The following is a 27485-nucleotide window of genomic DNA, read 5'->3' as shown; positions in this document are numbered from 1 at the left end:
GGCTGGTAAAAGGACAAAACCCTCGGCCCGGGCCAGCACCATGCCTCAATAGGCTAATCCTCCACCTGCGGCGCCTGCACACCAGGTTCTAGTCCCGGCTGGGGCACCAGATTCTGTCCCGGTCGCCCCTCTTCCAGGCCAGCTCTCTACTGTGGCCCGGGAGTGCAGTGGAGGATGGCCCAAGTGCTTGGGCCCTGCACCCCAATGGAGACCAGGAGAAGCACCTGGCTCCTGCCATCGGATCAGCGCGGTACGCCGGCCGCAGCGCACCAGCCGCAGAGGCCATTAGGGGGTGAACCAACAGAAAAGGAAGACCTTTCTCTCTGTCTCTCTCTCACTGTCCACTCTGCCTGTCGGGGGAAAAAAAAAAACCCTCGGCCCACAAAGTGCTCTTCTCTTTGACAAGAGCGATGAGGGTTTTTTCAGACTCATAAACAAACCATGACAAAGCACATGACATCTCTACACAGTTGCAACTACCTTTTACAGGAGATCCAACTCAGAGAAAGGATAAAGGCTCCTGAACAACAGGAAGAACTCCCAGATGCTGCTCAAGTATTTCCCAGCTGGAGTTTATAACACTATTAAAAAGACACCAATTAGGCTTCCATTTTTGAACAACACAAAGCTAGAGAGCTCCAAATGGTTTTCAAGAAGAGGACTCTCTACTATGAAAGCCCATTCAAAAAAGACCTGAACTGCTCAGTTTCTAAAATCTGAAATGATAGAGAGTTCTTCTTCTATTTTTAAATATTGCTCCATGGGTTGTAGGAATGAGTTAGAACTGCTTCCACACCAGCATTCACACAATTCTCTCTGGTTCTGGAGTGTAGCCAGGCCTTAAGCATTCTCAGCTATTCTCCAAAGACAGGTGTTGGAAACCCTGGGTGATCCCTCCTCTAGGAACTGTCACTTTCCTCCAAGCCGAGTGCACTGCCTTTCACTTCTTGTCACCTGAAACAGGGCAAGTTCTCTTTGCTAGAGTGGTAGCCTCTGGGTACCAGTCCCAGAAAATGCACCTGCTAATATCATTCCATGGAATCCCAATGTTCTCAGCTCAAGTGAAAACCCAGCCATGAAAATGAGGCAAGAAATCCTTGTCCCCCACTGTTATCAATTTTCACTGCATGCAGTTCTTGGGTTTAATTCTCATTGTTCTGCAAGACCAACAGTTGCTCTGCCCTCCAACTCAGCTTTCTCTCAAAGGCTCGGCCTGGGGCTCACACGATCGGCTTTCCTTGCATCTGGCGATCCATATGGTTTATTCCACTTTAGCAAACTCTTGGCCTGTGCTGCCAGCTGGAGTCTCACCGGGGAAGCCAGGACTTAATCCCTCAACCTCGACACCAAAACTCATGCTCCTTCAAATACCTCAGTGGGCCTAATTCCCCATGGCTGGAGGACTGAGACAATAGTCACCAGTCTTGGGATTTATCCTACCCACATGAGACAGCAACTCTTGCCCCTCTTCTTCGTGTTGGGTCAGTTCTCTCAGTGCCACCCCAGGCTCCCAGCAGTCCAGCTCTTTATTTGTTTAAAGAGGTACCTGGCCATAATTAAGTGTTGCTCTAACCATGCTATTTTCTAACCTCATCCTGGACCTAAAACCCATGTCTCCATCCCCCAAACCCCTTACATTCATTAATGTGTTTGTAGAAGACCAATGGAGAGTGTCTCAGAGTATGTGGGGAGAGCCTCTCCTTAACTCAATGTTTTCAACTAAGAAACAAATTCCACGGGTGTGAATGCCTGCAGGTCCAAAGCCTTGTCTTCAGACCAGCCCCCCGAAACCAAAGCTAAGAGGGCAACATTACTCCTGCTCACATACACATTCAACAAAAGCCACAGGGGCCGGCACTGTGGCGTAGCAGGTAGAGTCCCGGCTGCTCCACTTCTGATCCAGCTCTGTGCTACGGCCTGGGAAAGCAGTGGAAGATGGCCTAGGTCCTGGGACCCCTGCATCCATGTGTGAGACCTGGAAGAAGCTTCTAGCTCCTGGCTTCAGATCAGTGCAGCTCCAGCCATTGCGGCCATCTGGGTAATGAACCAGCAGATGGAAGACCTCTCTCACCATCTCTCTGTAATTCTGCCTTTCAAATAAATAAATAAATATTTCTTAGAAAGCCATGGGAAGTATCATCTGACAATAAACTCCCTATCTGCTGAAACATTAAGAGTTGTGCGTTGTGGGAGAACAGTGTTGTGAAACAGTGAGTTAAGCTGCTACTTAGGACACCTGCATGCCCTATCAGAGTACCTGGTTCAAGTCCTGGCTATTCCACTTCCAATCTAGCTTCCTGTCAAGGCTCCTGGGAGGCAGCAGAACACGGCTCAAGTCACACACATGGGAGACTCAAATGGAGTTCCTAGCTCCTGAGTTCAGCCTAGACTAGCCCCAGCTGTTGCAGGTGTTTGGGAGTGAACTAGAGGATGGCAGCTCCTACTCTCTCTGTCTCTGTCTCTCTGTCTCTCTCTCTCATTCTGTCTTCCAAAAAAAAAAAATAATAAATCCTCTAAAAACAGAGTTGGGAAGATAAGATTTATTTATGACAGACTTATTTCTGGGGATATAGTGGAGAAGTGGATGCTTAAAACAATCTCTGCAGTAAATGTCAGATCAACAAAAATTGGTACCAAAGATCCACTTCCATTGAGCTACAAGACCACGACCTGTTTGAATTAAATATGGTTCTGGCTAGTCTGTTAACAACGGGAGAGGACCAAGCCCAGAACCATGGGAAAAGCAAGTACCAGAACAGAAGGGATGTGTTTGGGAGGAAGGGAGTAGCATTATATTCTTAGATTTGTACTTATGAATTATATTTAACCTGCTAAAAAAAAATACTAAACAAGCTAATCGGGAGATGTGTGTGAAGTCTGTCTCAGGTAGTCTACACCAAGATGCAAAAATAATCACAGCCCCCCTCCCAAGACCGGGGCTCTAATTGAATTAGATATAATAAAGGGAAACGAGGTAGGAGGGAAGTCCAGTCAGAGAAGAGGGGAGGCACCCCACAGGAAGGAGGGTATGGAACAACAATCAAGAAAGAAGGGCCGTGGGGAGACAGGAGAAAAATGTTGACATGAACTACATTAAAAGGTTCTGCAAAATAACCAACATTTGTATAGCACTGTACAAAGATTTTAAACCTTATCCACATTATACAGTTGAAGTTCACAAAAAATCTACAAAATAGAGTAAGAAATTTTTTATTACTGTTGGGGGAAAAAACAGCAATAATAAGCCCAAGAAAGTTCAATGATTTGAGTGAAGTAAGGACTTGAGTCTTTAGTCCTCAGAATCCAAAGTCCATCAGTGGGTCCAAAACAATATTCTGAAAGTCACCCAAAATAAAGGTTCATTCCAGGCGGCTCCATTGACATAAAGTCCCACCGAAGGCAAAACAGGTGCTACAGCGTTAGAAACCAGAACACTGCTATGTCCAAGGGCTTGAGATTGATTGTGAACAGGTATAAGGGAATTTCCCGTTTTATCCTTTGAAGAGGGTAAAGTACATGCACACATTTTGTAATGTGCTGCAGCCTGTGACACCAACACCCTATATGGGCAATGGATCAGGACCCAGCAGCTCCACTTCCAATGCAGTTCTCTACCAATGCACCTGGGGAAGCAGCAGAAGATGGCCCAAGGATTTGGGCCCCTGCCACTCACATGCAAGATCCAGATGAAACTCCTGGTTCCTAGCTTTGGCCTGGCCCAGTCCTGTCTGTTGCAGCAATTTGGGAAGTGAACCAGCAGACAGATCTCTCTCCCTCTCTGACTATAACTCTGCCTTTCAAACAAACAAATAAACAACTTCATTTGCTTTTTAAAAAACTACCAGATTATATATTTAGTAGCTATGTGTACATTTCACATCAATAAATCCAAAATCAAGGGGCCAGTCTTGTGGCATAGTGGGTAAAGCTATCGCCTGCAACACTGGCATCCTATATGGGCACTGGTTCATGTCTTGGCTGCTCTACTTTTTTTTTTTTTTTTTTAATTTATTTATTTATTTGAGAGTTAGAGTTATAGAGAGAAGGAGAGACAGAGGAAGATTCTCCAGCTGCTGGTTCACTCCCCAAATGGCTGCAGCAGCCAGAGCTGGGCAGATCCAAAGCCAGGAGCCAGGAGCACCCAGGACATGAACTGGCCCCCATATGGAATCCCGGTGCTGCAGGTAGGCAGAGGCATAGCCTACTACGCCACAGTGTCGGCTCCTGCTCTACTTCTGATCCAGCTCCCTGGTAATGGCCTAGGAAAAGCAGCAGAAGATGGGCCAAGTGCTTGGGCCCCACCACCCACATGGGAGACCCGGATGAAGTTCCTGGCTCTTGGCTTCAGCACTGGCCCAGCACTGGCCATTTGGAGAGTGAACTAGTGGATGGAAGACCTCTCTCTCTTTGTATCTCCCTCTCTCTCTGTAACTCTGCCTTTCAAATAAATATATAAATCTTAAAAATAAAAAGCCAAAATCAAACCCAGAAACAACATTACAGAGATTATTAAATAAATTCAAAATTTGACATCTTGAAGTTTATATTCTTCATCTATAATATTAAGACTCTAGATTATTTTGTGTCTATAATCACTGCACAGAAAACTCTGAATTTTGTTATGATAGCAACACTTTGTGACAAAGCCTAGTTTCAAAACATAAACACTGTAACTGTCAATATTTGAATTTTTCCATGGCCAGAATTAAACATATTCCAAATACCTCAGTGAAGTAGGCCTAGAGAAGAACATCACATGACATGGTTTCAAGATGTTGTAAGTATATAAGAGCCCTGTTTACCCTTGCTACTTGTGGTTCCACAAGCTACATTTGTCTGAGATTAAACAGGAGAAAAAAGTTGCTATTTTGTGACAATTAGGTCCTATCCTTACAATTGCCTACATAATAAGTTTGTTGGAACTGAGTAGCAGTTAATAGATGCCCTTTCTTTATCTAATTTGCAAAACTACTCAGTCCCCACCATTCCCTACTACTCTATCAAGATTCGTTTACCTCATCCAGTTATTTTTTAAATTTCAGCTTCAACTGTGAGATTACATTCAAAATAAAACACTGAAAGTTTTAGGGACAAATTGAATAGTATTCACAATCTTTCTTGAAAAAAAAAAAAAAAAGCAACTGAATATAGGCCATACTCACTCGCAGAGAAGGATTCCATTTTCTAATCCAGTCCGAAAATCTTTGTCACCAAAACTTCTGCCAGTTACTTGCTGGAAAAGAAAAAAGAAAAAGCATATTTTTTTTTCCATTCAAGAAGTTCAATGACTTTTCAAAACATTTACTGTCATTTTTATTTGAAAGCCAGAGAAAAAGAGAAATGCAGAGAGATCTTCTCTCTGCCATTGCACTCTCCAAAGACCCACAAAATCCAGAACTGAGGCAGGCTGAAGCTAGGAGGTGGGTACATCTGGTTCCCGCATGTAGGAGACAGAGACTGAGGTCCTTGGGACATCATCTGCTGCCTCCCAAAATGTGCATCACAGGAAGCTGGACCAGAAACAGAGGAACCAGGGCTTGAACCAGGCACTCTGATATGGGTTGTAGGTATCCCAGAGAGTGCTTCAACTGCTGGGCCAAATGTCTTTCCTGAGTTTTGTTTTTTCTTCTTTTTTGTTTAATATTAAAGAACCTTGAAAAAAACTGATGCCATTCCAAAAATGGGGAAAGTCTGCTAGACCTCAATTTCCGTCCCATGTGCAGCTTTGCCTAGATCAGCTCAAGTTAAATTTAGACCTCTGTTTTGGAGCTTTTCCTCCTAGCTACTACCTTAGACGATATCTGTTCTTCCTGATAAGGAATCCTACTTTTGGAGGTAAGTCAAGGGCACAGCCTCCTTCACCCAGATGATCCAATCTACACACATACACATTAAAAAAAAATACTAAATCGCCGGCGCCACAGCTCAATAGGCTAATCCTCCACCTGCGGCACCAGCACACCGGGTTCTAGTCCCAGTCGGGGTGCCGGATTCTGTCTCAGTTGCCCCTCTTCCAGTCCAGCTCTCTGCTGTGGCCCGGGAGTGCAGTGGAGGATGGCCCAAGTGCTTGGGCCCTGCACCCCATGGGAGACCAGGAGAAGCACCTGGCTCCTGTCTTCAGATCAGCGCAGTGTGCCAGCCATGGCGGCCATTGGAGGGTGAACCAACGGCAAAAGGAAGACCTTTCTGTCTGTCTCTCTCTCTCTCTCACTGTCCACTCTGCCTGTAAAAAAAAAAAAAAAAAAAAAAAAAAAACCAAAAAACTAAATCCTGTGAAAAGCATCATCTGGGAATAAAGTCGCTGTTTTTTGAAACATTAAGAGGTTGAAAGAATAGAGAATATATACATTGAGAGACTAACATCCAGATCAGAAAATTAAAGCCACTATCCATAAAAAACATGATGCGAAAAAGAAAATAATTTAAAAGCTGGGAAAGATTAACTGTCAGACAGCACAGGGCTGTTGGCTATTCTCAGTGCTTCTGGCTTTTAGCAACCTCTTTAATAATTTGTTTATTGAGGGGCCGGCACTGTGGCACAGCGAGTTAAAGCCCTGGCCTGAAGCACCGGAATCCCATATGGGCGCCAGTTCAAGACCTGGCTGCTCCACTTCCAATCCAGCTCTCTGGTACTGCCTGGGAAAGCAGTAGAGGATGGCCCAGGTCCTTCGGCCCCTGCACTCACGTGGGAGACCCAGAGGAAACTCCTGGCTCCTGGCTTCAGATTGTCGCAGTTCCAGCTGTTGCAGCTGTTGCAGCCATCTGGGGAGTGAACCAATGGATGGAAGACCTCTCTCTCTCTCTGCCTCTCCTCTCTGTAACTCTGACTTTCAAATAAATAAATAAATCTTTAAAAAATTAATTTGTTTATTGAATAAATATTTATAGTGTACCTACAGGTAAATATCTGTACTATGACCCTAAAGCAAACAGAATATAGCAAGATAAAAAGAAAGGAGATAAAATGAGATCAGAGCAATAAAATAAAAGCAAAAATGGGAAAGGAAACAAAGAACAAAGTGGAATAGAGTGAACAGATTATAGACTTAAACTAACCAGATCAATAATCACATTAAATATAAGTGGTCAAACCCCCCTAATTAAAGGACAGAGACTGTCAGATTGGAAAAGAAAGCAAGACCCAACTAGGTGCCATCTACAAAATGCACTGTATTTAAGTTCATAATTGAGCATAAAGATAGGATTAAGTGTCAAAGGGATCATATAAATAAGACCAGCATCTGCTAATACTAACTGATAGAATTAAAAAGGAGAGAACAACCCAACAGGGGAAGCAGACTCAGAATGGCAAATGCCTTAAACTGCACTCTGACCTCAGAGTCAGCCCTTAAAGGCATTTGGATCCAGCTAAAAAGCCCAAAGATCCTACATGAGGAGTAAGTGCACAGTGACTCCTGTTGTTGACTTAACAAATTGACACTCTTGTTTATGGCATCAGTAATCATCCTAGGCTCTTGTCATGAGCTGCCAAGGCTATGGAAGCCCCCTGAGTTCACCGACTCTGATAATATTAGACAAGGCCATGGTCAAAGTGGAAGTTCTCTCCTCTCTTCAGAGAAATGTACCTCCTTCTTCGATGACCCATTCTTTCCACTGGGATCTCACTCATGGAGATCTTTCATTTAGGTTTTTTTTTTCCCCCAGAGTGTCTTGGCTTTCCATGCCTGAAATACTCTCATGGGCATTTCAGCCGGATCTGCATGCCATAAGGGCTGATTATGAGGCCAGAGTGCTGTTAGGACATTTGCCATTCTATGGGTCTGCTGTGTATCTCACTTCCCATGTTGGATCATTCTCTCCCTTTTTGATTCTATCAGCTAGTATTTGCAGACACTATTCTTGTTTATGTGATCCCTTTGGTTCTTAGTCCTATCATTATGATCAATTGTGAACAGAAATTGATCACTGGGACTAGTGAGATGGCATTGGTACATGCCACCTTGATGGGCTTGAATTCGAATCTTAGCCGGCGCTGCAGCTCACTAGGCTAATCCTCCACCTAGCGGCGCCGGCATACCAGTTTCTAGTCCCGGTCAGGGTGCCGGATTCTGTCCTGGTTGCCCCCCCCTTCCAGGCCAGCTCTCTGCTGTGGCCCGGGAGTGCAGTGGAGGATGGCCCAAGTGCTTGGGTCCTGCACCTGCATGGGAGACCAGGAGAAGCACCTGGCTCCTGCCATCGGATCAGCGCGGTGCGCTGGCCGCGGCGGCCATTGGAGGGTGAACCAACGGCAAAAGGAAGACCTTTCTGTCTGTCTCTCTCTCTCTCACTGTCCTCTCTACTCTGCCTGTCAAAAAAAAAAAAAGAAGAAGAAGAAGAATCTTAATGAAGAATGGGAGTAGGAGATGGGATGGTTTCTGGTAGGAGGGTGGTTACGGTGGCGGGGGGGACCACTATGATCCAAATATATATTTATTAGGCCAGCGCTGCAACTCACTAGGCTAATCCTCCACCTGCGGCGCTGGCACCCCAGGTTCTAGTCCCGGTTGGGGCACCAGATTCTGTCCTGGTTGCTCCTCTTCCAGTCCAGCTCTCTGCTGTGGTCCAGGAAGGCAGTGGAGGATGGCCCAAGTGCTTGGGCCCTGCACCCACGTGTGAGACCAGGAGAAGCACCTGGCTCCTCATTTCGGATCGGATCGGCGCAGTATGCCGGCCGCAACACACCGGCCATAGTGGCCACTTGGGGGGTGAACCAACGGAAAAGGAAGACCTCTCTCTCTCTCTCTGTCTCTCTCTCTCTCTCACTGTCTAACTCTGCCTGTCAAAATATATATACATTTATTAAATAAAATTTTTCTAAAAAAATAAATAAAATGCTTGAAAAAATGCACTGTAAATATAAAGACATAATTGAATTGAAAGGAAGAATAGAATGTGATATACCGTTCTAAGACAAATCACAAGAAAGCTGAAGTGGTTATGTTTATAACAGACAAAGAAGCTTTTAGAACAAAGAATAATAGCAAGGATAGAGAAAATCACTCCATAATGATAAAGGGGTTAACTGAACAGAAAGACATAACAGTCCTACATATTAAAAGTACCTAATAAAAAGCTTCAAAATACACAAGCCTAAACTGAAAGAAGTACAAGGAGAAATAGAACAATCCACAATTAGAGTCAGAGATTTAAATCTCTCTCTTCAACAACTGATTGAACATTTCAGCAGAAACTCAACGATGATATGGAAGACTTGAACACTACCGACAAAATTGACTTAATTGACATTTCTAGAATGTTTTACCCTATAATAGGAAAATGCAAATTTCTTTCTTAAGTTCACAATGAACATTTACCAAGATAAATCAAATGCTGAGGCAGAAAATAAGTCTCAATACACTTAATAGCATTATACAAAGCATGTTATCTGAGGGGCAGGTGGTGTGGTGCAGGAGGCCAAGCTGCCACTTGGGATATCCACATCCCAAACTGGAGATACGCTCTACTTCTGAAACAGATTCCTGCTAATGCATCCTGGGAGACCATGTGTGATGGCCCACTAACTGGGTTCCTGCCTCCCATGTAGGAAACCAAGACAAAGTTCCAGGCTCCAGCTTTGGCGTGTCCCAGCCCTGGCTGTTGTAGGCATTTAGAGAGTAAATCAGCAGAGAGAAGATCTACCTCTCTCTACCTCTCTCTCTCTTTCTCTCTCTCTCTCTCTTCCCCCTCCTCCTCCATCCCCATCTCTCAATCCTTTCAAGTAGATGAAAATAGATAAATAAATAATTCGGATAATAGATAAATAAGTAATTGTTTAAAGTGTGTTACCTCCTGGTCACAATGGAATTAAAACCTAAATTAACAGTAGAAATATCTAAAAATTTTTTTATCTAAGTAACACAATTATAAATTACTCATTGATCAAAAAGGCAATTAGAATGTATTTTGTAGCAAAATTATGGCAATATAAAAATGTATGAGAATAGTAAAGTAGTACTAGGAGGAAATGTGTAGGATAAAACACCTGTATAAGAAAAGATGCTCTCAGATCAAGTAGTTCTGCTTCCAAATCACGCAAATTCGGCCTAATTTAAGTAAAAAGTGCTGAAGACAAGAAAATACTGAAGTCAACAGAGAAAGATCAATAAAACTAAAGTCGTTTCTTTAAAAGTACTAAAAGTGCTGTCTTTAGCCCACTTGATAAGCTCTTAGCTAGTAAAATCGGTAAACTTTAAGAAGACACAGATCACATCAGGAATAATGGAAATGACCTCATTACAGATTTCACAAATACTAAAGGACAACCAGAAAATATTATAAACAAACCTGTGCCCATAAATCCACCAACTTAGATCATATCTGGTTAATTCCTTCACAAAGCAACCATAGTTCACTTAGCAAAGAAAGCAGAACCTTCCCACAAGGAAAGATCAAACCCAGAAGGTTTACCTGGTTAAGTGCCCCAGCATTTAAAGAAGGGAAAATGATTCTCCACCAACTCTACTAGACAACTGAAAAGGAGAGAATAGTTTCTCAATTCATTCCATCAGGCCAGCACTACCCTGACACCAAAACCAGCAGACATTACCAGACACACATACACATGCACGCAAGCACACGCAAATGCGAAATACGACAATATATAATGTTTTCATGGTAGGAATTGGGTACGATTTTTATTTTGCTTTTAAACTTTTTCTCAATGTTCCTTAAACTTTCCATAATTAATAGATATTACTTTAATCATCAGAAAAATGAAATAATTTTTTGTTTTTTAAAAAATCTGGTATAAGAACAGTCTAAGGAAACTAAATGATCTGTTCTTCCTTGTAAACCAAAGTTCAAGTTGTGTTATAAAACATCCTCATTAGCACTCCCATTAAAAGGGAAATTTACTAGCTAATGTAATATAATGCATAAAAAAGTATTTTGTTAATAGTCTCTCATTCTTATTTGTGGGAATGCCAAGAAATAGATTTTCAAAAAATCATTCTTGAGACAGCGTTTAGCCTAGAGTTAAGATGCCACTTGGGACACACTGATCCCACATTGGAGTATCTGTCTTGACTCCCCTCTCAATTCCAGTTCCAGCTTCCTGTCAGTGTACACCCTAGGAGTCCCAAGAGATAGCTCAAGTGGTTAGGTCCCTGCCATCCACATGCAGACCCGGATGGAGTACCAGGCTCCTGGCTTTGGCCTTCTCAGCCTGTTACAGGCATTTGGGGAACGAATGCAGGATCTCTCTCTCTCTCTCTCTTCTTCCCTCCCTCTCTCCATCTTTCAAATAAATAAAAAAAAATTCAAAATGTCATTCTTAACCATTTGCAAATACACCATTTTTCCCAAGACAAAGAAATTAAGAAAAAGCTAATCTTTTTAAACATAGACTTTAAACATTTTCACATTTTCTTCCCAGAACTTGTCAATGATTTGTCTGTCGTTGATCTGCCATCTGTCATAATGATTTGTCCTCTCCCAGCGTCACTAATACTCTCCATCATACTAATCTCCTTTCACCAAGAAGTGATTAGAAGGGATTGAAAACATTTTTCCATGGTCTTTACAATTTTGTTAAAAGTATCATGTTCTTGTTTAGTGAAAGCAGTGCCAACAGTGAGAACCTAAGGCGGTCTGGTTGCATTTATACCGAGTCTCTGGCTAAGTCTACCCAGGCCTCTGTCCACATCTGGAGCAACAACGAGGACTGGGTCCAGAGGCAGCAGCATGGAGGAGATGTGGGGGTTATATGCAGAAAGCTCACGAAGGAAGAGGAAAGCAGACACCCAAACTCTAACCATAAAGAGATAGAAGGTAACATAACTATTCAGATTATGAGAAAATATTGGTGGCCCAAATATGACCTTAAATGCTCATGTAGTATTAAAAATTATCTTGCATATATTGTGTAGTCACTGAAAAATTTAGGTTTAGGTTGATGTCAAAGCCAAAAGTCAGTCCACTAATCAAAGTTCTCCAAGCTGTTGTCTGGCCAGAATCAACTCCTTTGAAGCCCAACCTCTGGAGGAGGAAGACACCAGGCGTTTGGAGGAAGGTGCTTAGTTCCATCTCTGTTCCTCCTGTCTGCCTTCTGTCCCCTTTCCTGCACCATTAGGTCCCAGCATGGCCTTCACTCCGCTCTCAATCCATGCCATTCATTTTTCAAAGCCCAGGGCATTCAGAACAAAGGCATCTGGGAGAATCAACAGCTGACAGCCCATAGAAATTCAACAAGGAATATGGCACTGACAAATTAGTCCTTAGACCAGCAACTGCGGCATCTTCACCAGAACTAATGTTAGAAATGCAGACTCAGCCCTCCCCCCTCCTCCAAGACCCCGTAAATCTGAATCAGCATTTTTAAAAGATCCCCATGTGACTCAGAGGCACAGCGAATTCTTACAAAGCCCTGACCTAAACAGAGCCAGCAGGTCAGAAATCACAAGGGGAAGGCCTTTCATCAGAATCAGGCTTTTAGGTGACTTGTCGCAACAACCCCTCTCAATAACATCTTTATGATGCATTTATAATGTCACCCCCTGTACAGTCTAACATAAAGACTGCTAATTACTGTTCCCTTCTTGATGGCACAGCCATTGCTATTAACAGCAATAGAGCTGCCAAACCTCAGCTACCATCCCCAGCAGCCCATCTACAGGGAAGTGAAAAGTGACTGTCAAACCTTCTCTAACCATCCCCCCTTGGTCCCCACCCAGTGAGGACTCTCCACAACCTTCACACCAGGTATAGGGCAAGCCAGCAACTTGTGATTGCACTACAAAGACCCAAGGGCTGGAGGAGGAGCTGAGGAGACCTCTTAGCAGCAAGAGATTGAGATGGGATCTGGGGTCTGGAGGGAGCCCAGGTTCAGAAGCATTCAAGGGAAAGTAGGGAAGGACAAGCAGGGATGTCAACAGCACTTTATGCTCCCACCCTGCTGCCTTCACCCACTGATCAATTAATCCCAGCAACTCCATCAGCCTCCAATCCCGAGTCATGGTAGTCTCCTACGTGGGACACTCAGTCACACCCATCCACAAGCCCCGCTTCAGAACATGGCTTTGCGCACTGTCGCCACTCCACTTCCTCACTCCAGGTCACCATCATCTTACTCCTGCATAGTTCGAGAACCTCTTAACTGGCTCCACTGCTTCCACTCTTGCCTCCTTTCCATCTAATCTCAATGCAACAGCCAGGGTAATCCTGTCAAGTTAGATCACACCACTACCATCTTAGTCTAAATCCCTGAGCTTCCCAACTCACAACCAGTAGAAGCCATCGTTCTAAAGTTGTTGAAAATAAAAACAGGGGCCAGTGCTGTGGCGCAGTGGTTGTTAAAGCCCCAGTCTGCAGCACCGGCATCCCACATGGGCACCGGTTTGAGTCCCGGCTGCTCCTCTTCTGATTCAGCTCTTTGCTATGGCCTGGGAAAGCAGTAGAAGATGGCCCAAGTCCTTGGGCACCTGCCCCCATGTGGGAGACCTGAAAGAAGCTCCTGGCTCCTGGATTCAGATCAGCTTAGCTCTGGCCATTGCAGTCATTTGGGGAATGAACCAGCAGAATGGAAGACCTCTCTCTCTCTGGCTCTACCTCTCTCTATATCTCTGTCTTTCAAATAAAATAAAATAAAATAATTCAAAAAAAAGAAAACACACACAAACAAAAATATAATAGGAGTGCACAAGAAAAACTATTGGATACCACCATTATTGTGCGGGTAGACATAATGAACTTGTACCATTCTCCATTCAAGGGGAGTCTCAGAATCACTTACAGTAGCAGTTACCAACCGTGCCCTGTGTGCCTCTCAGTAAAGCCCAATATCAGATATTCCCCCACTTTATACTTTAGGATTAATTCATTTTAATTACTAACCAAAGTATCTGTTGGAGGAACTGCAGATTAAAATATTCAATGAATGGATCATTTACTACACATGGTGGTTTGAAAAGAGTAGAAAATCTTTCATCTGCCTTAGCAATTAAATGACAAGCAGAAGCAAGAGGGCACTGTAATGTGTCATCACACTATTTTATGCAAATAATTATTGAGCAAGCTCATCTGTATCTGATTTCCTTTGCATAGATCTAAAAGGTAATTATATTTCTGAGTTCGGCCATATCCATGGTATGGCTCTAAGCAATTCAAGTAACTGAAATATGGAGGACTTCAAAAAAAATAGCCTAATAAAGAAAACCACACAACTTCAGGGCAATGTTTTTATGATGTGTTTACAGTGTAACACATTGTATATCACAATGCTGCACTCTGCTAATTACTTTGCTACCATTGTTATTATGTAATTACCAACAACACTCAAAGGCTGCCAAGAATCAGCCTCTCAGCCTGATCATTACCATTTATATAAGTGGTATTTCAGAAATATTTTCATTCCTCTTCAGTTGTTTTTTTTGAAAGCAATCTGAGAGATAAACTACAGTCCACTAAAAAAAAAAAAAAAAAAAAAAAAAAAAACACTGCAGGTCTAAAGAGGATTCTGGCCAAACATTGGCAAAGCCTAGTGTAATGATCTTAAAGAGAAGACTTTGCTGACAAAATAAGTGAATGCAAGGAATTGCAACAAAATACTATATTTAATAGATTTTGACTTAACTTTTGAAAGCCATGGACATGTTCCAAATTGCATAAAACCAGGTACACTTCCCATAAGGTTGTGATTTCTGCCTACAAACTGCTAATGAAAAAAGTCACACCTTTAAATCCTGGCTCATTTAATTTGTGGCTCATGACACTTACTGCTTTTCTGATGTTTGACTTCATTAACAAGAACATCTCCACATGTTTTTATGCCTAAATTACAAAGGAAAGCAGAACAGAACTGCTCTTATTTTTGACATTTTCTGAGAAATAAACCTCTTGTGGGATTGCTAGAAAAATCAAATCATAATTCTATGGAGCTGCTTTGTAAACAATGATGAATCAACTCCTCAAAACCAATCTTCCAAATCAATCCATCAGTCATTTACCAAACACCCATTTTGTGCCAGGCAGGGTAAAAGGCACCAGTGAGGCCAAAATAACAAGACCTGGACCCTTACCCAGTGGAATCACAATCCCCGGGAAACATAAGATGTTCCAATTCAGGAGGTTGCTAGATGAGAAACAGGACATAGGGGAAGAGCAAGAAGCAAGCAATTAACACAAATTGCAAGGCTAATGAAGTAGTTGGATAAGAGCTCAAGTTCACACAGCAACTACCATACACCATCTCTGCACTAAACACTTGTCACATATCAATTCATTTCCTCCTTATGGCAACTTTATTGTGTTTGACTATTATTTCCATGTTAAAGTCAATGAAATTTAGGCTGAGAGAGGCCCAAGGACACAAAGCTAGTAAGTAGCAGGTCTGGATCTATCACCTTGCTCTTTTTTTTTTTTTTTTTTTTGGACAGGCAGAGTTAGAGAGAGAGAGAGAGAGAGAGAGAGAAAGGTCTTCCTTCCGTTGGTTCACCCCACAAATGGCTGCTATGGCCGGCGTGCTGCGCCGATCCGAAGCCAAGAGCCAGATGCTTCCTCCTGGTCTCCCATGCAGGTGCAGGGCCCAAGCACTTGGGCCATCCTCCACTGCACTCCCGGGCCACAGCAGAGAGCTGGACTGGAAGAGGAGCAACCAGGACAGAATCTGGTGCCCCAACCAAGTCTAGAACCCAGAGTACCGGCGTCGCAGGTGGAGGATTAGCCTAGTGAGCGGTGGCGCTGGCCACCTGCTCTTAAGCATGATTCTTTGCAGCATCTGAGCAAAATTCTGTGGGACAGCTGAACAATGGACTCTCTCTGCCTGAGCTCATCAGGGAAGGCGTCTGAGGAACTGACATTGGAGATGGTCCTGAGGCTGAGAAGGGATTCCCCGGAGGAAGGAGACAAAGCGGGGAACTCCAGGCAGATACAGAGACCTGCACAAAGGTTTCTTTGAGCAAGGATGGAAAGTTCTCAGGGCTGAACCCAGACGACCTGGCAGGTGCAGAGGGGAGAGTGGTAGGAGGTGAGGTGCCAGAGTAACCGTGGCCCAGATGGGGAAGGGAGTGGACTTGAACCTGGAACAAAAGAGATTCCCCAAAAGGTAAGGGTAAGGGAAGGGTTTCTTTGCCAACTAACCCCTACACCCAAAAAGACTGTTCCAGAGCGACACGTAGTTTGTTGCTTCCAATTACTCATCCGTCTTCATAGGTACTCCCACTCCCACATACAGTCAATGACCTCGCTGTTGGAATCACAGTGAGATGGAAGTCACTTGTCCAGACACTCTTTTAGGATGCACACACGTCCCTCAACAAACAATCTCTACCATACGATTCCTTCTTTTCCTTCCAGCTCAAAAGGAAGAAATGCATCATCGCTTTTCTACACTGGGTTCCTCTATCCTGTCTGGATCTCTTCCTTTCCGTTCTAGGTACTGCCTGCACCTCAACCATGCTCCATCCTCAGTACTCCCCCATCTCCCTGCTGGTAGCAGCAGGAGTCTCCTCTTTCACTGAAAACTCTATTCCTTTCATCACCATCCTGTTCTCCTTTTCATGGCTCAAACTTCCTATAGGAGGACCCAGCACTCATTATCCTATTTTCATCACTCAGCGCTCATTTAATTCACTGAAAATTCTTAACGGGTCAGAATTCTTAAAGGGTCAGGGTTAACTTGCATTCAGTTCCCCCAGCAGAAGCTAAACCATTTTAGGCAGGTTAATGAACTTGTATCAACCATTTAAGACAGGAATAAGAGCTGCAAGTGGAGTAAATGAATTAACATACAGAAAATCCTGACCACGGTACCTGTCCTGTAGTAAGAGCTCCATACACTGCATTGTCATTGTCGACAACAGTAATAAAATCGCCATTGTTGGCTTTTCTCTTTCCAGTCCTCCGTGCGGTGCCTTCTGCCCTGACCCTAAGTGAGGCCCTGCTTTCCCGGCCCCCCTCTTACGGTATCACCACACTGCCTAACAACAGACGCTTTCCTCCTTTCATCTAAACACCGGCAGGCAGCGTGCGAGTCAGCCACTCCCCTCTCTTTAGATCTCAGGCCTCTCCTGGGCTTCCCCAGAGCCAGACACTCCTTCTGCCTCATTAAATAAATACTGTCTCCCACTGCCTAAGAGTCGTCTACCTCATTCACTTCCCAACTGGAAATGTGGGCCTTCCCCCTCTCTTCGTGGGTAGTCCCATCCAATCTCACGGCTTTTGCATTTCACATATGATGGTAACTCATACAGTTTCATCTGTGGCCTGATCCCTCCATTTTCTTACTCAAATTTCCACTTAGGGACCTAATAAAGAACTCAACACTTAACAAGAGCAATACAAAGTTCTTGATGTCTGTCCTCTAATCCAACCTGCCCCGCCTTTGGTCTTGTCCGTATCAGTGAAATGGCACCACCATCTCCCTCCCTTTGTTGAACACGGCAGCACACTCAAACCCCCAAGAACAGCAATGACTTCATAGCAGAGCAGATCCTAGGTCTGCCGTGGTCTCTCTGTCTCTGCCCCACAACCCTCGTCCAAGTGTCCATTATCTCTTGGCAAGACCACCTACAGGGTCTCTCTGCTTTAACTCCAGTCCCCAAGAAGTCATTTCCCACCCAGCATACTGGGATCTTTCTAAATCCACCTACACCCCTTTTCACCAGAACAAAGTCAAGCTATGCATACAAACTCTTCATTCTACAGATGAGAAAAATAAGGTTCTTCAGATGAAGTGACATGCCCAAGGTCACACAGGTAGCTAGCAGCAAGGAGTAGGCTAGACACGGTTCTCCTATCACACCAGCCAGAACCTCACTGCCTCCACTCTAGTGCAGCTCTTCCGTGGCAATTCTATTGCTACATTTTAACAACAGTAGCTCCTGATAACTATTCAGTTTGGGTTGGCAAAGAAACAGCACAGAAGTCCAGGCCTGAGGTTATTTAATCAACATGATCAGCCCATGATTCCCTCCAGCACCAGCTCTGAGTGCTTAATATTGAGGATAATAAAATGCAATCTGCAGAATCCATTTATATTTTCGCCATGTCATCAGAAACCAGAAGGCACTGTTTATAGCCACAGATTGACAGACTCTACCAAATAAAAAAAAACCTAATTAAGAATATAGCCAGCCGATGTTCAAAAGCACCCTGGGAGCATTAAATCTTCCGATCTAAGCCTTGGATGATGGAGACACAGAAATTTGACCAGTCCACGGCCATCAGGTTAGTATAACTATGTCTGCATATCCTCACGCCATCCTAACCTGACAAGGAGACAGAACAGAAGCTGCAAGAAAGAGACACGACTCTCAAAATGTGCTCAAGCACAACCAAAGCCTTAGCAACCAATCTAAAAAACAAAGAGAAAGAAGATTCCAGAAAGAAAATTAGGTAGTGCAGTGCTTCTGGGCTGTGTGTCTTCACCATTGCAATGCTTCAGCCATGGTGTTATTTTCACCTGGAGATCATGTTGCTCTCTAAATAAATATTTTAGTTATAGGCTAATTTTGGCAAATCAGTTCTATGTCACTGTCATCTAGGCCTCAGCACCGTGAAGCAAAATCTTTTGAATTGGGCAGATCTGCGTTCAAATTCCAGGTCTGACATTTAGGAGCTAGTGACGCCAAACAGCTTCACTTCTCTGAGCTTCCTGGTCTTTAAAAGACAATTATAAGAGTCTATTTCACAAGACTGTTAGAAGCTCATAGAAATCAGAGTCAAAACCATCTAGTAGGACATTTAGGACTAGTTGGGTATGCAAAATGGTAGTTGTATTGTGTTTCCTCCAAGCTTCATATTTAAGGAGAATAAAATCAATAGCCTTAGGATCTAGATCAGGTGGTTGCAATTATTATCTAGAAAATCTTCTTAGAAGAGAGGTGGGTGGAGGGTAGTGGGGAGAAGGGAGACAGAGAATCCAGTTGAGGCACATTTGCCACTTCAAAGACGGATCTGGATTTGTGATCGCTGGGCACAAAATCAGACATGTGAACCCACGTGATACTCTTCTACAATCATTGTCAGGGTTAAATGAGACCACAAGGAAACAATTGTGTAAATCCAGAAAATGACACATAAAACTGGACTTCAAAAATCAGTGTCACAAAGAAAAGAGAAGGGATTGCTATTCTAAATAAGAGACTTAAAAGACATAATAACCAATGGCAATGTACACAGATACTTCAAAAACATTGTGGAAAAGGGGAATTAAAAGATAAACATATTTTGGTGCAAAATATACTTTGAAATCCATGCATAGTTTTTTCACAATATGCATTTTCCACAAAGCTTTTAAAGTACCTTTGTATATTCATTAAGGATCTCCGAGTTTAAAAGGACCTTTACAGGTGATAATTTGAGCACTTTTGGGGCACTGCAAATACATGCTGTTCACCAGGGCATCACTGCTCATTTTACTGTGTCATAATGGCATGGTGGTTTATGCGGGGGAATATTCTTATACTTTGAATGTGCATTCTAGTAAATTTAGAGGAAAAAGCATGTGGCGTCTGTCATTTATTTTGAAGTGTTTGAAAAAGTACCAGAGGGGGCCAGTGCTATGGCATTGAGGGTCAAAGCCATGGCCTGCAGCCCATATGGGCGCAGCTTCAAGTCCCAGCTGGTCTACTTCCCATCCAGCTCCAGGCTAATGCACCTGAGAAAGCAGTGCAGGATGGCCCAGGTGCTTGGTCTTCTGCACCTACGTGGGAGACCTGGAAGAAGCTCTTGGCTTCTGACTTGGGCCTGGTCCAGTAAGGTCACTGTGGCCATTTGGGAAGTGAACCAGTGGATGGAAGATATCTCTCTCACTGTCTCCTCTCTTTCTCTCTCTTTCTGTCTGTGTGTGTAACTCTGCCTTTCAAATAAATACATAAATCTTAAAAAAAGAAAGAAAAGAAAAAGTTCCAGAGGAGCGTGTGTGTGTGTGTGTGTGCACTTATGCATGAGTGTAGAAGCAAATATAGACGATATCAACAATTATCAACAATTACTGAGACTAGGTGGCAGGCATATTCTTTGACCCAGTCTTTCTTTCCTTCCTTCTTTCTTCTGAATATTTAGAGATATTCATAATAAAATGTTGCTTGGGTACTGGGACTGAGCACAGCTCCACAGCCAGGGAAAGGACCCAAGTCAACAGCCTGTTCAATGTCTACTCATTAATATCTATTAGTATTTTTTAATATTTGTTTTCACTGACGTCAACCATTTGTCAGTTCACTATTGAACTTCAACTCACAGTTTCATCCGCTTGCTACACAGCAATGGCATTGGTCAGCCATCAAGTGGACGTGACATTAGCACTGAGGACGGGAAGGAAAAAGGGGTCGACCCTTGGCTTCCTGGTTTTGGGCAAAGTACTAGGGCTAGAAGCTCTGCCAAGTACATGCAGTCCTGGAACCATTGTGGGGCTGTCTGAAGAAGTGATCAATTTCACTATTTGATATTCTAATAACTGCATAACTTTTACCCAGGAATCCAAAACAACCACAAAACTGCTGCATATCACCAGTCCTTGGCATTTAAAAAAGACTCAAAGTCAAGTTAAGAAACTACTAGAATTCACCCAAACAAGCTATTAGGTTACCAAATGAAAATAAAACATGGTGAAACACTCACTGTAAAGACAGCACGACTGCATTTTAAACAGTCTATCCTTAAAGGGAGGTTTGACTTGGGCAAGAAGCTGGAAAGCAAAGCAAGGTGCGAACGTCTGAGACCAGGAGAGTGGCTTTAGGGAGGGAGAGGGATGGCCAGGAGGGGAGAACACAGGAGATGCTTCTAGGGTGGGGAATTCTATTCCTCGACTTGGGTGACTGGTACAAGCCTGTTCACCAAAAATAATCCCCTAAGCCATGCATTTGTTTTATGTGATTTGCTACGCTTGTGTTATATTTTACATCTAAAAAGGTTTTAAAGAGGCTGGAAACACACAGATGAACCTCCGAACCTGAACCTCCCTACTGGCTCAACGCTATTTTTAGTCCCTCTCATTAGTGGGTGCATTTTGCATTTGATTTTACTCAGAAAAGACTTCATAGTGAGAAAAATACCACTTTGTAAGAGGTTCTTAGTTCAAATGTAGCAGAAATATACCTCCATCTAATCATTCCATAAGCCAACTATTAAAACAGTGGTTGTGATCCACATAGTATATTTTCAACTGCGTATTTTGATACCAGACAAAGGAACTAAGGTACTATTTGGTTTTGGAAACTAAAGACCACATTGTCCTCTGAGAGCCTGTCATGTGGATGGCTCTAGGTGGGCCTCTGGCATGGCTCATGTCTTCATCCCAATCTTCCAGCAACGGCTCTCCTGGTGGAATCACAGAGCCGCCTGAGACTCCTGGTCAGGACTGGTGGGAGGACTCAGGTTAAGGCAGCTGGGTTCTGGCCACAGCTCTGCTAACACCTGAAGGCTTTCAGCAATTGCCTCGGGTCTCTGATTCCTCTGCACACAGCACAGGTTCTGAACCCGCTTCCACGCCAGCCTCCCACCTTGACATGATCATGATGATAACTGCAGCTTGTACTGACCCTCAATCCACTCCTTTACTCCTCAGTAGGGGAGTGGGAGCCACCATGGCTGGCTGTGCCCTGGACAAGGGCAGTCACCGCATGAGACAAGCTGGGGCTCAGACCCAACCTGACTCTCCCTTGGCAAACTATGTACACTTCTGAAGGAAGAACTCTGTTTTTCTCATGCAAATAAAGCCACCATCTGCACCCAAGCCACTCAAATCCACCCTCTGGAGATACCCTGTTGGAACTGAGACGGAGGGAGGCTGGCATTGTGGCACAGTGGGTAAAGCCACCGCCTGTGATGCCAGCATCCCATATGGATACTGGTTCGAGTCCTGGCTGCTCCACTTCCAATCCTGCTCCCTGCTAACGCACCTGGGAACACAGTGGAACATGGCCCAAGTCCTTGGGCCCCTGCACCCACATGGGAGACACTGATGAAGCTCCTGGCTTCAGCCTGGCCATTGTGGCCATTTAGGGAATGACCCAGTGGATGGAAGACCTCTCCCCCACCCCGCCCTCTGACTTTCAAATAAATAAATAAATCTTTTAAAAAAAAAAAAGCAAGAAACTGACATGGACACGCCCAGTGGGCACTGGGGAACCCTGAGGTCAGTATTATTATTACCCCTGCCTTCCAGATAAAGAATCTCAGGTGCAGAACCGTAAGTCATCCGCCCAGGTCTCTGCAGCTGGCAGGTGCAGCGCCAAGGTTCCAAGCGGTGCATCCAGCTCCTGATCCAGGCCCCTGTCCAGAGGGCTTTGTTGAGCCCTTGCAGCTTTCCCTATCCCCTGCTGATTATGAATAAAGACCTGTCTTCCCACGGCTGTACCACCTTCCCTCTTCAGTCTACCTTCTCCTCAAAACGTGGAATAAGAAAATGAAGCCCTAAATCCTTTCATTATCAATTCGCTCACCACCAGGGGGGTTAAACAATAACAATCTTTGTGATGTCATTGGATTTTTATCTCTGTTTTTGAAAAATCATCAGAAGTATCCAAAGAATCCAACTTGAAATAATTCTAACTACAACGTGATCCCCTATGGAATGCAGAATAATACCCACAGAGGGAGGGTGGAGAGGAAGAGAAGGCAGTCAGACAGGATGCCTCACTTCAGACCACAGGAGAATACTGCCGTATTCATCTGGTCCTGGTTCTTTAAAGCTACAAGTGAGGTATTATGGCAGGAAATCTTTTGGCCGGAGTGAGATGAAGACAGCAGGTGCTAAGCCCAGCCCACTAAGGCGGCATTCATAACCAGCCTCTCCGACAGTATTGACGGATCTGCCTGACTGATGCACTACCCCAGTGAAATTACAGGAAAAAAAATAAGAGGGCTGCTCTCTATAAAGCTAGGAAGCAGGAATCATGTTCAACCTAAAAAGAGCAAACAAACCATGGGGCCTTGTGCCCACATAACACCCTAAACTTCATTAGCCAAAGTAGTGGTGAGAGGTAGATAGGTGGGGGGATTTAAAAGGCAATTGTTGGGCAGGTGTTTGGCCTAGTGGTTAACACACCTGCATTCCATGTTGGTATGTTGTTCAATTCCCAGCTCTGTTCCGGATTCCAGCTTCCTTCTAATGCACACCCTGGGAGGCAGCAGTGACAGTTCAAGTAGTTAAGTCCCTGCCACCCATGGGAGACTTTCCCAGCTCCGGAGTTCAGTCTTACCTAGCCCCAGCTGTTGCAGGCATTTGGGAAGTGAACCAGCAGACAGAAGCTCTCTCTGTGTGAGTGTGTGTCTTTCTGTCTATCTGTGTCTCTACGTCTCAAATAGAAATTTTAAAATAAATACAAGGAGACTATGTTGTTATAAGACTTGCTGTATTCTAAAAAGTTCTTAATTGTTGTTTAGAAATTGTCTACCCAGGTTGAGCATCTCTAATCCAAGAAGCTGAGGCCCAAAGTGCTCCAAATCCTGAAACTTTCTGAGCACTGACGTGATGCCACAAATGGAAAATTCCACACCTGAGCTCATGTGATGAGTCACAGTCAAAACACAGGCGCACCAAAAACACTGTATAAAATTACCATCAGGCTACATGAATTTCCTGTTTAGACTTGGGTCCCATTCCCAAGATACCTCCTTATGGCTACACAAATATTCCAACATCCTAAAAAATCTGAAGTCCAGAGCACTTGTGGTCCTGAGCATTTCAGAAGGGATACCAAACAGGTGGTCAAAGTGACCCCCAGGGACAGCCCAGCACCAACGCAGTCCTGCTAAAAGCTTCCAGCCAGTCATCACCAGGGCGCCAGGCTGGGGACCCTCGGGTATGCAGCTGCCAGTCTCCCCAGGGAGAATTCCCCCACATGGCTGAATTCAAGTTCAATCTGTTGTGCGAAGTGGGAAACAGGTACAATTCTTTCTCCCCAGCCTTAAGCCAGCTCCTGAACCTGACAGCAAATTCACAAATTCGCACTCTGTATTACACATCTTACAGTATAAGCAGTGAACTTAAATGCAACATTCCAACTGTATTACAACTCCTGAATATCCATGAAATTAGAGACTTTTATTAAGTAATGATTGAAAGCAAGGTGGCCATTTGGTGCCACAGTTAAGCCACTGCTCAGGACATCCAAATCCTACATCCAAATACCTAGGTTTGAGTCGCAGCTCTGCTCTCTATTCAAGCTTCCTCCTAATGCACACACTAGGAGGAGCAGATGCTGGCTCTAGTACTTAAGTACCAGCCGCACATGGGGGAGACCCGGATTGAACTCCAGACTCCCAGTTTTGGCCTGGTCCGGCCCTGGCAATTATAGGCATTTGGAGAATAAACCAGTAGTTAGAAGATTCCTCTTTCTCTCTCTCTCTCTCTCTCTCTCTCTCTCTCACACACACACACACACACACAGTCTACCTTTTAACTAAATAAAAAATTTTCTTTAATAGTAATTGAAAACAGAAAATAATTCTTTAAACATTTAGAAGCTTCGAAAGTTAGATATACTCTTATTATAAACTGTCAATATCTTTTCTTAAGATTTATTTACTTATTTGAAAAGCAGAGTTACAGGGAGGCAGAGGCAGAGACAGAGAGAAAGAAAGAGGTCTTCCATCTGTTGGTTCACTCCCCAAATCTCTGCAATAGCCAGAACTAGGCCTATCCAAAACCAGGAGCCAGAAGCTTCTTCCAGGTCTCCCACACAGGTGCAGGGGCCCAACGACTTGGGCCATCTTCTACTGCTTCCCCAGGCTACTGCTTCCCCAGAGAGCTGGATCAGAAGTGGAGCAGCCAGGACTCAAACCAACATCCATATGGGATGCTGCTACCGCAGGCAGCTGCTTTACCTGCTACGCCATCATACCAGCCCCAGCAGTCAATATCTTAAAGAAAGACCCAACTGCCAAGATATTGGAAACCTGCCATCATTTCAGATAGTAGTTTCTGATTTTCTGGCTACAGGTAGAGAACAGAAAGCAAAAACAAACCCCAATCGATTTCTGAAAACTAGAAGAGTCATACTCATCCAAACATAGATATTTCCCAAGATTTAAAATCAAGTTTGAAAATGGCCATATTTTAGTACTCCTGGAATAAGTGTTTCCTAGCTGTGGAACATGCCCTAGAGCCTGATAACTCCTCAGTACTGAATTTTCAAACACATTTCTTCTTCCTCCCTTATAGGAGAGCCAAGAATCATAACAAAGGCCATAATTGTCCTCAGTCCAGTTGAGTGCACAGTGATAGAATCTTCAACTAAATAAGTAGGCAGGTAGTTAACCAGGTTGTAAAACATTTTTAAAGGACAAAGGGGAAGACACACCCCACATCCACCCAAAGGACACTTTCTATCCAAACTAGACTCTTGATTGCACTGCTGAGGAGGCAAAGGGCAAAACCAGCAAAGTAGACCCATTGCTCCTTTACTGCTGATTGACACAAGGATCTGTTGTTTGTGAAAGGGAGGGGAGGGAATAAACGCTGTAATCAACAGCTCTGTTGTGTCTCTATTTTTCTCAGTTGCTGCCCGAGACTTCTCAGCCTCATCCATTATGCAACATGCTGGGAGCGATGGGACCAGAACATGGCATTGCCCACCATGACAGAGCTGAAGAAAGATGAAGAAACAGACCCAGGATGGCCAAACACAGACATATACACAGGCACACTCACACACACACACACAGACACATGTAGACACACACACAGACACAGAGACACACGCAGACACACACACACACAGACACACACACACACACACACCTTTTCCATTCCCATTGTCTGCACTAGCAGGTCCTTAAAAGATCCACACTCATACCAACACTTACTAAGCTGTCATTTTACAGCCATGTGGGAGGGACAATGTCAAAGCAGTATTTGTTCTTCACAGCGAGTCTTCAGGGGGATTCAGTGCCTATTTCTTGAGGATTGGCCTTCACATGGATTCTCTAGTCTACCCAGGAGACGAAATGCTTAACGGTGGCATTTCCCAAGGAGAGCTCAACTGAATCCCAGATCCACAGGTTGTGAAGGGATACGACGTGGAAAAAGAGGATCCATGGTCAAGTATGTTTAGGGAATGCCGCATTTTAAAAAAATTATTTCACTTTCAGCTTCTTAGTGCTGACAATATGCTAATAATTTCCCAGTTAGGATTAAAGCACTGTTTCCCAATCCTTCTACAAAGACCCTTTTCAGGAAAAGGCTGTGAGGGCTGGCCCAGTCCCAACCATTGCAGCCATCCAGGGAGTGAACCAGAGTACAGAAGACACCGCTCTCCCTCTCCCTCTCTCTCCTTCTCCCTCCCTCGCTGTGTGTGTGTTTCAAATAACTAAATAAAATATTTTTTAAAAATGAAAAGGCTCCGGTGTGGGCATCTAGTGTGTGATGGCACTTGCATTAGAAAGTCTGGCTTTCCACAGAGCAGGCTGGCTCTGACCTAGGGGCTACGCAGACCCCCAACACATGTGGTTTGGCCTTCCCTGCTGGCCCATGCACAGCACTCTTTAAAAATATGAATAAGCTGCCAACACTTAAAATGAGGAGAGTTGCTATAGAAGTAACAACCAAGGCTTGTGATTGCTCCTTTTGAGAAAAGTCAAGGACTAATGGTCACATTGTGCCCACGGTCGTGCCCACCCTGTGCAGACCACAGGGGCCCGAAAGCACAGCCTGACACGTGGATGATGGTGAAGTTAGGGAAAGAACAAGACAAGCGCACTTGCGTACTGATGCTGAGGGAGGTGAGACAGGCAAGCAGGAGAGTGACAGCAAAGGACACATCTCCCAAAAGCTGGGGCTGAGCTCTGGTGCCTGCAGAGAAAGGTGGAATGTGTGCAGACGTAAGGGAAGGTCCAAGAATGAAAACACATGGCTGGGATCAATATCACAAAAATAGATCACAGGCTGCCTTGCAATACAGACAAAAAATACACAAGTCTGACTTCTTAATTGGGAATTTGGTTGAGAAACACAGTGGTCAGGGATTTTTAACAATGACGTAGCTCCAAGGCAGAGACAGGATCAAATCAAGCCACTTGGACACCAAGTCCAATCTCTTGGGGCATAAACACTAGATATTTCTTAGATCTGTGACTAAGTAATTCCCAAGACAATTTTCATCAAGTGCCAGGTGCAAAAGTAATTACAGCAAAATCCTTGCCAGCTCCGCAGACCTGGGGTAGCAGGGCCTCCGCAAGCCAGTGAACCATTTCAAAAATAATTCTGGAGCCTCAGAGATCCTATTACTAAGAAGCAGAAATAGATTTTCAAGTGCTCACTTTGAAATACTAAGCACTGTTCCACCCAGCTCTTTTCACCATCCTGGAACACTTACTAAAAACCAGATCAAGGTGAGTCAGTTTCTAAAACAAAGCTTCACTAGGCCCCAAGTCACGATGCACAGCAATTTAACCAAAATGTAATAGAAAAATCATTTTTAAAGGTATGAAGATATTTTCATATGAGGAAGGTAGAGCTAACACCCTATAGGACAAGTGTACTTGTTACGATCTAATTGTAACTGTTCTACAGATCCTGTTAATCTTCACATAATAAGATTCCC

At 44.0% G+C, this 27485-nt stretch overlaps 1 protein-coding gene across 26 annotated transcripts in view; it reads right to left on the bottom strand.

Moving 5' to 3' along the window:
- Positions 1–27485, bottom strand: part of LIMCH1 (LIM and calponin homology domains 1) — a 346429-nt gene that overhangs the window by 199024 nt on the left and 119920 nt on the right. For all 26 annotated transcript variants that reach the window (XM_089327123.1, XM_017350869.4, XM_070068155.2 and 23 more), the window contains one exon: positions 5163–5233. In XM_089327123.1, the coding sequence (XP_089183249.1) occupies positions 5163–5233 (71 nt within the window). Of the gene's footprint in view, positions 1–5162; positions 5234–27485 lie in introns of those variants that run through there.

The sequence above is a fragment of the Oryctolagus cuniculus genome, chromosome 2, assembly GCF_051225735.1.
Source record: "Oryctolagus cuniculus isolate XC-2025 breed Fujian yellow rabbit chromosome 2, ASM5122573v1, whole genome shotgun sequence".
Classification (NCBI taxonomy): Eukaryota; Metazoa; Chordata; class Mammalia; order Lagomorpha; family Leporidae; genus Oryctolagus; species Oryctolagus cuniculus.
Note: the sequence above shows the minus strand (reverse complement) of the source record. Positions and strands in the feature narration are given on the sequence as shown.